General features: G+C 32.2%; 2 protein-coding genes across 2 annotated transcripts; one reads left to right on the top strand and one right to left on the bottom strand.

Annotated features, from left to right (window-relative positions):
• Positions 1-8,707: 8,707 nt before the first annotated feature.
• On the top strand, positions 8,708-11,105 carry LOC105777696 (eukaryotic translation initiation factor). Its single transcript, XM_012601074.2, has 5 exons — positions 8,708-8,996; positions 9,372-9,540; positions 9,639-9,764; positions 10,643-10,708; positions 10,786-11,105. The coding sequence occupies exons 1-5, from the start codon at positions 8,791-8,793 to the stop codon at positions 10,831-10,833; spliced, it is 615 nt and encodes a 204-aa protein (XP_012456528.1). The 5' UTR covers positions 8,708-8,790; the 3' UTR covers positions 10,834-11,105.
• A 1,372-nt stretch (positions 11,106-12,477) lies between these two features.
• On the bottom strand, positions 12,478-13,124 carry LOC105774991 (protein PROTON GRADIENT REGULATION 5, chloroplastic). The gene is made up of 2 exons (XM_012597543.2): positions 12,763-13,124; positions 12,478-12,687 (listed from the first exon to the last, which is right to left on the bottom strand). Exons 1-2 carry the CDS (start codon positions 13,024-13,026, stop codon positions 12,583-12,585), a joined length of 369 nt encoding a protein of 122 aa, XP_012452997.1. The 5' UTR covers positions 13,027-13,124; the 3' UTR covers positions 12,478-12,582.
• Positions 13,125-13,765: the final 641 nt, after the last annotated feature.

Genomic DNA, 13,765 nt, shown 5'->3' on the forward strand with positions numbered 1-13,765 from the left:
TCAACCATGAAACACTTATACCACAAGATACAATTTAAGCCATATTTCAACCTATCCAAAAGCATTCAATTCAAGTCAAAACCATCATTTAAAACAACCATCCTAAGTGTGTACCAATATGCTACAATTCGCACCTCAATCAACAATTCAAAACTAGCTAAATAACCACAGACATTCATGCCAATATACCTTCAATGGTACCCCAATCAATCAAGCCATACATGTATACATTCGATCATACAACTATCACCTGTTTAAGTACCAAAATTACCAAAACATTTCTTAAACGTAACACAAGCATATCATCCATCAACCAAAACCAAGTACAATGCCTAGCATGATCTTTTTCTCCACTATGAAGACATAAAGCATATAATCCAAGCAATCTATCAAATCATCCACAAAAAGACCATTGCCACCACACTTATACCTAATTACATATCCATAAAAGACCAATAAGATTCAAATGATCATAAAGCATTAAACATCCTAGGTACATGCCAAGACCAAAATTAACAATTCACCAACACTTGAGTTTAGGATTGCCTCTAGATGCTGAGGCAACAATCGAACCAATAAGTACTTAACTTGTACATGAAAAAACAAAATTGTACGCTGAGTTTAACTTAATGGTATTTCTATATCCTACATTAAAGTATAATATAAATTATGTAATGCATGACTTAAAAACAAGATCTAATACAGATTAATATTGGAGAATTACATGTCATAATGCACCATTTAATATTACAATTTGATTTACTTATAATAAATCAATCAAACATAGTTGTAACATATACATTTCTCCCAATAACAATCAAAGTAATTTTATCACTTCAATATTATATACCCATTTCAGACTTAACTACGATATCTTCTATTCAATTTTATTTGTAATCAATGTCCCAAATCCATATTGTTATTTCATCCATCATACTTCTATACATATGCGAAATAATATATATCACATCTCAAACAGATTCAACTTCATATTTATATCATTATACTATATTTCCAAAACTATTCACTTTAGTCATCATTGCAAATAATAAATTTGAATCAAATCAATTCAGCTCTTTTTATCATTTTTAGCTTACCTTATGATCTTACCATGCAATGCAGTTCACAAATGCAGCATTTGAAGTAGTTTGGGTTATAGAAACACAAACAATAAACTCCGAGCTAATCGTCGACGGCTTTGTTTTTCCTTTCTTTTTCGAGAATTCTTGGTCGACTTTAGCAATTAAAGCTTGAAAACCTGAAACCCCTTGGTCGTTCATGTTCTTCTTCTTCGCTTAACTTCAAATTTTTTTTGGTTGGAAAGAATTTGGCTTTCTCTTTCCATCCACTAGTTAAATTCCTTTTTTTTAATTAGATTTTAATTTATTTTATATTATAATTAACTAATTTTTATTTAATACAAACATATAATTTACATATTTAACGAACCATATAACCATATATGTTAGGTTTATTTTCCTTTTAAGTCCCTTTATTAAGCTCTAATTATAAATCCTTAACAATTCACACTTTTATCACTTATGTGATTTAGTCCTTGTACCCAAATTAAGCCCTAATTCCATAAAATTACTCGACCGAATTTCAATTCACTTCAATCATAATTCCGTAAAAATATTTATTAAAAAAATTTAGAAGTTTGATTTACAGAAACGAGGTCCTGATACCTCAATTTCTAAAACCACTGACTTTAGAATTGATACACTTGTACATTGTCTGACTTTCCAAATAACCAAAATTATTAGACTAAACTTCAGTATAATACTATAATACCCTTGTAATTATTAATAAATAATATTCACTGACTCCATCATCAAAAAATAGAATTCCAAAACCATAATTTTTGACTCCACTAACTTTTGGGTTGATACAATTCTAAAGGATATCTATGATTGAGTGAATATTGTTGAGAATAATATCCAAATCTGGTAGAGAGTCTGATGAGTTCAAGCAAGTGTTGAATGATGCATGAGTAATGTAAGGTGAAGCATGATTGTACCTGAATGTTTGAAATGTATGTTATGAGATGTGTATGTTATATTGGTTGCTTATTATGGATTAAGAAGATTGGGCTTAGTTTGTTTTGATGTACGAAGTGTCTGCAAGTAAATATACTTTGAAACTGAGCTCCATCATTTGTTGCGGACTCGAAGATACATGTGACACTGGTTTAGCTTAGACTAGTAATTTGTTGTCATTTGAAAAGTTTAGTTTGGACTGGTAACCTTACATGTATATTAAACCATGACAATGGCACATTTCGAAAGGAACCGAAGAATGGTGATTTCCAAATGGGGTTCTCCGTGTGTCCTAGGACAATGATTGGCAAACCTCATATAACACTAGTTTAGGCAAATCCATATCGTAAACACGTCAGGAAAGAACAGCCCTTGTGGTGAACTCTGAAATAATAGCCGTCGTGGCGAACTCTGGAAGAATAGCCTTAGTGGCGAATTATGAAGGGATAACCTCTGTGACGAATCCTACAAGGATAGTCTTTGTGGTATACTTCGAATGGAATGCCCTTGTAGTGTGTCTTAATAGGACTCTCAGTGAAGAACTTTAAATGATGTTCTTTGTGGTGTACCACGATAAGCACTTTGCGGCATATTCTAATGAATTACCCTTGTGGCGAGTTTTGTATGCCTCCTAAATGTAATTAGTGAAACCAATATGGACAAAATCTATCTACGAAATATATGGTAAAGTATTTCATAAGACCAATACACAGTCAAAAATAAAAAATTGAAGGGATATAGAGAAGTAATGGGTTAGTATTGAAAATGTATCCTGAATAAGGATGTGAACTTGGTATGTTCGAAGGAAGTATTTGTCATCTGTGTATGTGTTACTTCTTGAATCATGATGAGGTGTTGGCTCACAGTTTGAAGGATGTAAGTGATGTATCGAAGACATTGAATGATAAGGAAATAGTTTCAAAGTAAGGTATAGTAATTGACGCGTATAAAAGGATAGGACTTGAAGAAGTATTCGCCAGAGACAAAACTAAAGGTTAAGAACGATGAAATCGTTTATATAAATCAATTGCAATGTGCAAATATGACTTAGGTAAATGATGTTTTCCTCACTAGGTTCTTTTGAACTTATCTGTGTGTGTTATGTTACAGTTAAGTTGATGTGGGACTGCACTAGGAAGGACAATGTCAGGACTTCACGAAGAAGTGGCTTATCAGGTTATTATGCATACAAAGCGAGTCTAGCGGCGAGTTTGAAGTCTGAATTGTTACACAGAAATCCATATTTTGGGGTATCTACAATAGATTAAGATTTCAATTTAGATATCTTTGTAATTTAATTACCATATTTGGTAGTTGTATTTCCTTATTGTATATACTTATGTAATTTAGTTTGAAATCTGCAACTAAGAAGGTATAATTAATTGTAACTTGTTTAAGTAGATTAAGTTTTTGTATGTATTCGTTTGGTAATAACCAAGATTTGGATCCGACATAGCGGATCGGATTGAGGGTGTTACATGCTCACCCATAAACTTCCTATTAAACACTTCCAGGAAATGATCCCAAGTCAAACAGTCCACAGCAGTTTCTCTCATCACAGTATTCCACCAATGATGGGCTTTGTCATAGAGTAGGGATACAATAAAGCCCAACTTCTCCTTATCAGTTCCTCATCAGTGCAAGACATCTGATCGAGGGTCCTCTCAACACTTTTGAGCCAATACTTCGCTATAGTCGGGTCGACTCTCTTCACTCCACTAAACTGCTTACCACCTAACACTCATAGACGCTCGAGTGATAGTCCTCAACTGACAAGAGCAAATTTGGCACCAGCAATCCGCTGAAATGCCCCAATCATGGCTTGCATCAGAGTGTCAACACCCTTATATTGAATATTTACTATCCGAGGCGACACAGGTGGTTCGGAGGATGTATCACCCTCTAGAGCGTTCACATTCACATTCACATTAACAGGTCTAGGAGGCATATCGTAAATACCATAAACACATAAACAAACCAAGAGTGTGAGCAGTAATGATCCAAGGCATATTACGGTGAAAACATTTCAATAAAGGCAATGCGTTCCCAATCATACCCCAAAAACAAGAAATTTCACAATAATTCAATCAGAGATATTTTAGTCAAACAATCTAAATACCATGAAAACCTAGGCCCAAGGGTTATGTCACCCTAGTCTCGAATGTTTACAACTTAGGTCCAAATATTTGAAAACCTATATCTCTAATACCACCAAATGTGGTGCCCCAAACCCAGCCGGGACGATTTGACTCAAATCTGGAATATCACATTAGTCACCGAAGTACCCAGAACTCCGCACGACATTTTTGCATGAAATTAATTAATCATTTTATTTTTCAATCAACAAGGGAAGTCTCGTACATGCACTCAACTCATATATAGACAGAAATAAAGAATTGAAACCTAGTTGCATGCTTTTTCTAAAAAAATTTACTCAAACGAGGTATAAGGGAAAAAATGTCAATTCATGTTCAATTTATGCAACACGCATGTAACATCGATTTAAAGGTACATTATAATTATAAAATCTTTTTAGGAATATTTGGTAAAGAATCAATTTAATCCAATTAGAAATTCTTAGTTAATTTTTAGAAATAAGTATCTTAGGAACTAAATCAAAGTAATAACAAAATATTAAAAGTAATCAAATTATAGAATTATCAGTAGATTTATGAAATTAAACATCTAAGATCTTGATATGTGAATTTTCAAAGCATTTCGTAAACGTTTGAGACTCCAGTTACATCACCAAAATCTAATGACTAAATTGCACAGCTCAGAAAGCTGGCCTTTTTTGCATCACGTCGGGGTGAACGATGTTGCATGTCGCAATGTGCCTTGGAGGGAGGCCCTCGTCCTGATGATGCTATAAAGGTGCCTCGACGTCGAACCCACTCCCGATGACATTCGGACATCGTCTTGACGTGCCCTACAATTTTGCAGCAATCAGACCTACAATTTAGCAAACCAAAGTTTGGACACTTCCCCACTTACCATTTCGTGCATTAAAGGCATAAACTCAATCCGAACAAGTCATAATACATTTATACATCAATTAGCACATGCTCACATACACCATAACATATCATAGCAAAATTTGACATATTATGTAACAATCATGCCAGCAACCATACCTTTACCCCAAAAGATCATTACTCAACATATCAAATCAACATCTCAAGGTTTCCTAAGGATCCTAAATGTCCATTTTGAACCATTTGGACATTTTAAACATGCTCAAATTTCTAGAATACTTTTTTAAGCCTATTAATTGTTTTAAACCAATTTACATGCCACTTTAATACATATTCATCATTTGTTCAAAAAATAATAATAATAATAATACATATTCATCAAGAAACCATAGCACACATCATTAATATCATTCTCAAGCATTAAAATATCCAAAATCAAAGTCTAAAATATTATCAACAGTTCATGAGTCTTATCCCAAAATAATAACCCACATTACCTTTATTCAAAGTGTTCAAAACCACAAAAATACCTATTCAAGAGTTATGCCTTGGATGGATCACCACACTTGCCTACTCATCACTCATTGGATGCGCTACTAGCCTGCAAGTTTTGGGAAAAGAGTGTGAGCTTTTTCAAGCTTAGTGAATGTTCAAAAGTACTACTATGCATAAAGAATAGCATAAGTTAAACAAGAGCATACTAGGCACATTCACAACCTCATTTTCATCAAGTAAAAAAAATGTTTTCATGCTTCATTATCTCACGAGTTTGGCATATTCTTTTACAAGTATTCACACACACCATAACTCATATATAATTCAAATAATGATAATTCAGCAACTTGAGGTTATGAAACATATAAGTGGACTCTATCACTATACATTGGATAAACAGATCTTCATCACACCAATGACTCAAAGAGTCTAACATGTCCCAAAAACGTAGCATTAAGCTAAACACTCTCCAACACTCCAACATGTCCCAATGAATGGAGCTTAACTTAACATTACCTTATCTCTCCAACCTATCCTAGGGCCTCAACGCCCAAATCACAAAATACAAAGGTGAGTACTCACCACCTTATGACATGCCAACTATATCAAATGGTTTCAAGAGATCACAAGGCCAAAATATCCATAATTACACATCTTTATTTACCATTTTAATGCACATAACCTCTGTTCATATTCATCAGTTTCACATCACAACCTCATACACAATACATGCTTATCAGATACCATTTAACTGCACTACAAGTGCCACAATAGTGATAATTGAGCTATCATACATTAAACCTCATATGTGTGCGTTAAAATCAGTAAATCACATGTCACATTAATGTATTTTCACGTATTACTTGTTGTATTAGCATCATATATCACAAGTCATCTTTCTTAGGTATGATTTTACAAACAAGGCAAAAGTATAGGAAATACTTACTCTCGGAACTTAGGATAGGGGTTTAGGCTAATCCTAAGCTCTCAATTAATACTATGAGTCGTGCATACTAGCAGCGACTCCAGAACACTGTCTTGCTTTTGCTTGCAAGCCGAAAGCTTAAATAAGCTTCGTCTTGCCTTTCACCTTCCTCGTAGAGGGCTCCAAAAAATCTGAGGCTTCTCACACATAATATACACAATATATATATAGGTTATCAACAGTCACAAACACATTAGAAATCAAACAAAAGCGTAGATTCAATTTAGCTCATTTTAAACTAATTTTTTTTACTAATTTAGCCGAAACTTAGATTTCTTGATCTGGACTTGTTTCTATTGTTTAGAATCAATTCTAGTCATCTACTTATTCACTTTAGAAGAGATCTAACCCATTAAAACACCTAGAAATTTAGATTTAAAGTTTTCAGAAAATTCGACGTTCATGAACATCTTGAATGAAAAATCGTTAAATCTTTCAAATATCTTAAAAATTGATTAAATTAAGTTTAGAAAATTTTTAATCTCGTCAAAACAAGTTGAAAAATACTTATAAATATTGGTTTAGCTTGAAAACTTGAATTCTGCCATTATTGATCTCAATTTCGGCTAAAATATAGAATTCTTGTTACAACAAATCAAAACTTGATTTGAAAGGCTAAATACATCAAAATTTAATAGAGAAACAGAACCTTACCTTGATTGAGGACGAAAACAAACGGTTGATTGATTTTCGTGAAAATCCTCTAGAAAAAGAATGAAGAGATTGGTGATGTTCTTGATGATTTTTTAAAAAAATTGTGAAAGATTTTAGTGTTTGGGAGGAGTGAAAATCAATTGAAGAATTTGCTTGAAAGAAAATTGAGAGTTTTGGTGCTTGTAAAATTTTTCAAATGTTGGGAATAGAAGAGGGAAGAGACGTGTGTGAACGGTAGGGTGCAGGGGGAAAATAGGGTGATTTAAAAACATTGGTACAATTGTATTTGGGTTACTCCCAAATTTTACCCTTTTACAAATCAAACCCCTTTTCTAATTAAATGTTTTTTTTTCTCGTTTGCTTAAAAAAATTTTTTTATTTTTGAAAGTCGTTTTAGGAAAATATTTTCTGGTTACTTAATTCTATATTCACGAACCTAATATTTGCTCTAATTTCTAAAAACTAATCTCGGGTCAAGTTGACAAAACCTGGTTCACTAACCTGAAACTACTAAGTTGAATTTTGGGATGTGAAAAATATATGAAGAATATCGTTTCAAATTTAGAATGGTTATTTTTAATATGTATTATTAAATAAATTATATTAATTAATTAATAATTTATTATATTATTAAATATAAAATAATTAAATAAGTATTAATACTATTGAAAATTATAATGTATTATATTAATATTTAAATATTTTAAATATTTTAAAATTAAAATTTATTATTAATATAATAATATTAAGATTGATTCAAATTAATTTTATATAAAATAAAATTACTCAAAAGAGTTCTTTTTGAAAAATGATTTGCGTTTTTCCAAAGAGTAAGTCATTTTACAAAAAAAATATTTTTTGAACTATTTTCCATAAAACAAACATAAGAAAATGTAGAAAACATTGATCGTAAGTCATTTTTCCATGAAAAAAACACATCCTTAATTTAATTTTGATAAAGAAAAAAAAATTGCTTAGAAGTGTTTGCAAAGTTACTTAATAGTAAAAAGGTCATCATGCGTCACTCTTTAATTAAGCAACTTGCCACGTCATTAGAAAACTTAACGCGGTTAGGGTTTAGGGTACCATAATAGTTAACCCAAAGTACAACTACAAATAACAAATTAGATATTTTAAAAATATAAATACTATATTAGAAGAAAACCCAAAGTAGAGGGCTTTTTCATGCTATTATGCTTCCTTTTTACTTATTATTATTTTATTGATTTCATTATAGATTCTTATCATATTTTCTTTTTAACATAAAATTTAAAACTATTCATAGCCCCTTCTGACCCTTAAATAGAAGGATAATGCACTTTAGTGTAATTAAACTTATGTACTCTTATACAAATAATAATACCGATACTAACTAAACTAAAACTCAATCAATTTTTTTCTTATTTTCATTCATTATTTATGATTATAAGATTACTTTTCAAAATCCATGAAGAAAATCCGAGCAGTTGCAACGGAGAGAGTGAGAAAAACCCATGAAGCCTAAAGTCCATCAACAATCTAAAGCCCAAAACTACAAAAGATTATATCCTAAACTGAAACCCCCCTCTCCCCTCTCTCTCTCTCTCTCTCTCCACTTCCTCTTCAATAGGCTTTAGGAAGGGGAAAGTAGAAACAAAGAAAACGTATGGCAAGTGAGGCGGCGGAGGAAGCTAACGTCCCTGCAGCGGCTGCGGCGGAAGCACCCACAACAGGGACCGAGAAGCAACCACATAAGCTTGAAAGAAAGTGGACCTTTTGGTTTGATAACCAATCGAAGCCTAAACAAGGCGCTGCTTGGGGTTCCTCTTTACGCAAAGTTTACACTTTTGACACTGTAGAAGAATTTTGGTGGTACTTTTTATCAAAAACTCATTTCTCTTTTTATCAATACTTTAAAGATCTGTTGATTGTTTGCTATTTTTTATTGTCCCTTTGTTGATTTTGGATGGGTTTTCTGTCTATTGGGGAAAAAAAAAGAGAGAATATTCTTCATTTGGGGCTTTCAGTATTGGGTTGCTCTCTGTAGATAATGATGTGCTTTTCCTGGCTTTTAATTTTCTCTGACTATTGATTTATTGGAGATTTGTTTTGTTTAATAACATAAATGGGTTCTTAAAAACAGACTTCTTTTATAAATTATTTTGAGGGAACTTGAGTTGGTTTCTGTATTTTTCCTTGTCATATGTTATCGTGTGTTTTGAAAATAAAAGCTCAAATATGTTTCAGTTTGTATGATCAAATATTCAAGCCTAGCAAGTTGCCTGGAAATGCTGATTTCCACTTGTTTAAGGCTGGAATTGAGCCCAAATGGGAAGATCCTGAGTGTGCTAATGGAGGAAAATGGTCTGTCACTAGCAACAGAAAGGCTAATCTTGAGAACATGTGGCTTGAAAGTGTAGGTGTCTTGAACCCTTATCTGTATATATTATGTATTGTGTGCGGTATGGGTGGTTTGTTCTCCTATTTGACTGGCTGGTCGTATTTTGTGGGCAGTTGATGGCATTGATCGGGGAGCAATTTGATGAGGCAGATGAGATTTGTGGTGTAGTTGCCAGTGTTCGCCAAAGGCAGGACAAACTTGCATTGTGGACCAAGACTGCAACGAATGAGGCTGCTCAGGTCTTTATCTTAGTAACTATTGATACTTTGAATCTGAACCTATTAGTTGTATTAGGAATTCTGTTCTTTAAGAAACCTATCTTTATATCATCTTACCATTGAATTCTTATGCTCATGAACTGTTCTAATTTCTACTTAGAACTTTCTTTAGTGATCACGCTGCAAGAAATTTGTTCTCGTTTATATGCATGAAAATATATGCTCATACTAATAATGATGTGTTCCGTTTCGAACAAGTCATTAAAATGCTTAAATATATTTGATTGGTTCTGTATCTATGTTACTCGGGCTTTTCATTTTTCTTGGAGTGCCTGTGTTCGACACATGGATACAAGGATATGAGCTCCAAGGTTCCTCCAAATATTATAAAAATCTAACCACACCTGTGTTGGATACATAACCGTATCCGACACTCACACCCAGAGTTGGAATAACATAGTTCTGCATTGCATTGCAGAAAATTTGTTTTCACATTTGATGGGCTAAAGCATTAGTTGCAACCATGGCTTCGTGTATTCATTTAGAATGTATGATACTTAAGATTATTTATCTTGATGTAACAACTAGGCGCCTCTTTTCAGTGCATGTTTTATCCATTTATTCAAATTTCAATAGGGCCATCTTTTATTTGTGATGTTTTCTCTTGCATTTTTATTTCTGTTTTCTCTTAACCTCGTGATTTTTGCACGTGAGCTTATAAAGTATCCTCTCACATGTCCATATTGCAACAGTATGTTGCGTTGCATAATTTCCTGGAGCAGGCTGAATCTGTGGCCACTTGTCGTTTACTGCTTGCTTTTATTGATTGATTTTTGTCCAATCGAAATTTAGTGAATGGCTTGTGTTCTGATGATGTTAATTGAAACTGTGTGATATAGATGGGTATTGGAAGGAAGTGGAAGGAGATCATTGACATCAATGATAAAATTACATATAGCTTCCATGTAAGTTTCATTTGAGCGGTACATGTGATTTTGGGTGCATATTCTCTCACCACGACTGACCGCATTGTGTGTTGCAGGACGACTCTCGAAGGGAAAGATCAGCAAAAGGTCGATACAATGTTTGAACCATTTGCAGGTTTCTTTGTTCAGCAGTGTACTCTCTATTTGTTACCTATTTTGCATGTGAGTTTATGTTATGTGATACCACCAACAATCAAGTTCCATGTTAGAGACAGTTTTGATATTTTAACACATTGAGAATTTTACCCTATTCCTTGGATACTTAATTTGCTGAATCTCATAGCATATGATGATTCTGGGGGCCATTAGAATTATGTACTTGGCAATGTTTTTGGTGCTTAACTTGGAAGGTTGAACTAGTTTCAGTTTGAGTCCACTTTGGTTTTTTATTTTTATTTTATTTTGGGATTGTATTTGAAAATTAATGTGACATTCAAGTTGTTTTTTTTTTAATTGTAAAATAATTTACCTTTATGTTTGGATAAAAATGTATTGGTTTAGATCAAATCAGTAGAGGAAAGGGAATGGATTTGAACGATGTATGGTCAGAGTGAAAGAATGTTTTGATTGAAACATTTTCATAAAACATGAATTTTCATTTTCTTTCATCTAAATTGGTTAATAAAAATTGGTTTTCTGTTCTTTTGTTACTTCAGTTTTCTTTCTTCTCCTTTTCCATATCCAAATAAATATAATTTTTAATTCAAATTTAAAATTTGGTTATAATATTTAAATTTAAGTAAATAATAGACAGAATGTATTTGTATATCATGAAGGTAGGGATGATAAAGTTTGATTTGACTTTAAAAAAATTATTTTGAGTTATTCGATTTTTTGAGTCAATTCGATTAAGTAATTCAATTTCGAGTTTGAGTTGAATTGAACTTTATAATTCAAATAATGATTGAATAAGCAAATTGATCTCTGTTTCAACAAAAATATTTTAAAAGTTTTTAAAAATTAAAATAATTTTTAAAAATTCAAATATTTATAAAAATTTCAAAATTTATATTTTAAAAAATTCTAAGGAATATATAGAAAAGTTAACAAAAATTCAAAAGAATAATTTTGGGACTTAAATAAATAAATAATGATCAAAATTTATTATACTAAAGTATCTTTTCTTTTCTCTTATTTTACTTTGAAAGAGTTTTTAAATGTATATACTCTAAAATAGAATTAGTTATATGGCAATGAGATGTTAACTAGACATGTTTAATTTTTTTTAAATTTAATTCAAACAGTTTTACTCAATTCGGAAAAAACTTAAATTGAGTTAGTATGATAGAATGAGACTCGTCAATTCGAAAAATTCAAAAATTTTCATTAAATTTGACTCAATTCGATTGACCGCTCACCTCTACACAAAGGCAAATTGTCTTTTCCAAGCCCGTGCCTCATTTTGTGTCCTTTGTATGAAATTACGCCACGCATTTGTTCTTTTTTCCATTCTCTTTAAATATGTATGATTAAATCAAAATTAAAGTTTCAAGTTACACTTGAACCACAATTAGAATTTGATGTGTATAATTGCACCAAATTAAAGTTTATGTATGCAATTACACATTAAATCAAAATTCATATATAATTTTGACATCTAAGCCTAAAAAGTATATTAGATGAATTAATTCAATTTATTTAATTTATTATCTATTATTCTACAATAAATATAGAATTGAAAAAAGCAATTAAAAGAAGACAGACGTGGCTAAATTTGATACGCAGGCAGGGGCTTGGGGCAGACGATATGCGTTCAAGGTATGTATTATTTCAAGTACAGTGAAGGGTTTACAGTTTACATAAAAAGAAGAAAAGAAATATTTGGAAGAAGAACAAATTTGATCGTCACCAATTCATGCAAGGAATCCAAGCCTTTCCCCATTCTTCTTGGCCAGTCGAATCAATCCTTGCTTCTGTTTCGTATCAGCCCCTATCGATTTGCAGAATTCATTGATGACCTGATATCAAAACACAAAACATTTAACACTATCACCACCCTGCTTCCATTAATACATGTAATATAAATGATGTACCTGAGAGTGCAAAGCAATTGCTTTTCCTCTAAGCTGACTGAACCTTTTCTTCCCAACGATTTGGCGAGTCACCACCACAACTGGAGCAAACAACCCTTTCCCTTCGTTAACGTTCTTCATCATTGGCTGTGCTCTAACACCCTTTCCAGCTCCAACATGCTTTGGAACTGACTTAGCCAACATGCCATATTCTTCGCCAGCTACTGAATGGAAGCAACTTCCTAAACCTCCCTTAAACCCTGTTGTCGAAATTGAAATAGCCATTAGAGATGATGGTTGTAAAGTTTGATGGGTTGTTTTTTGTTATAAGCTTGGGTGTTAATTAGAGAGCCTTGGGGTTTTTTATGGGCGAAGGGAGAAGTCAAATAAAGCATTGGGAGCCATACATGGTGGTGGGCTGGATTTTAGTCTTGGAGGTACACGTATATCATTTGCATACGAATTGAAAACTTATGGTCCCAAAATTTCCAATGAAAATCTATGGCTGACCCACTAACCATTCATACTCCAAGAGCCAAAACCTAGTATTTTATTTCTTGGAAGCTACCATCTTTGAATGTGAACAACATGCCATTTTTTAAGGCTAACGACCGACCACAATAGTCGGCGAAACGGAAAAATAAATGGAAACTTCTAACCCTAATTTTCTTTTTCTTAGTGAAATACTTTGAAAAAATATTTTTGAAAAGTTTGATTTAAGATTTAAGTGTTCAAAAAATACTTTTGAGAAATAAAATATCAATGTTAGACATAATATTATAAAGTAATAAATATGCATTTAAACAATGTTTAAATTAGTTAATATTATGATATTTTAATGATAATATAGAAAATAATTTATTATAATTTTTTGTTAATATTTTAATATATGAAAAAAAATTTAATATTTTTAAAGTAATTAACCAGAGAAAAGAAAGTACCATGTGTTGGAAGGGTGAAAACGCAATTAAGCTGTCCAAAGTGCTTTTGGAAGAGAAAAACTAAAAATTTTAACTTCCCCATT

The sequence above is a fragment of the Gossypium raimondii genome, chromosome 10 (genome assembly GCF_025698545.1).
Source record: "Gossypium raimondii isolate GPD5lz chromosome 10, ASM2569854v1, whole genome shotgun sequence".
Classification (NCBI taxonomy): domain Eukaryota; kingdom Viridiplantae; phylum Streptophyta; class Magnoliopsida; order Malvales; family Malvaceae; genus Gossypium; species Gossypium raimondii.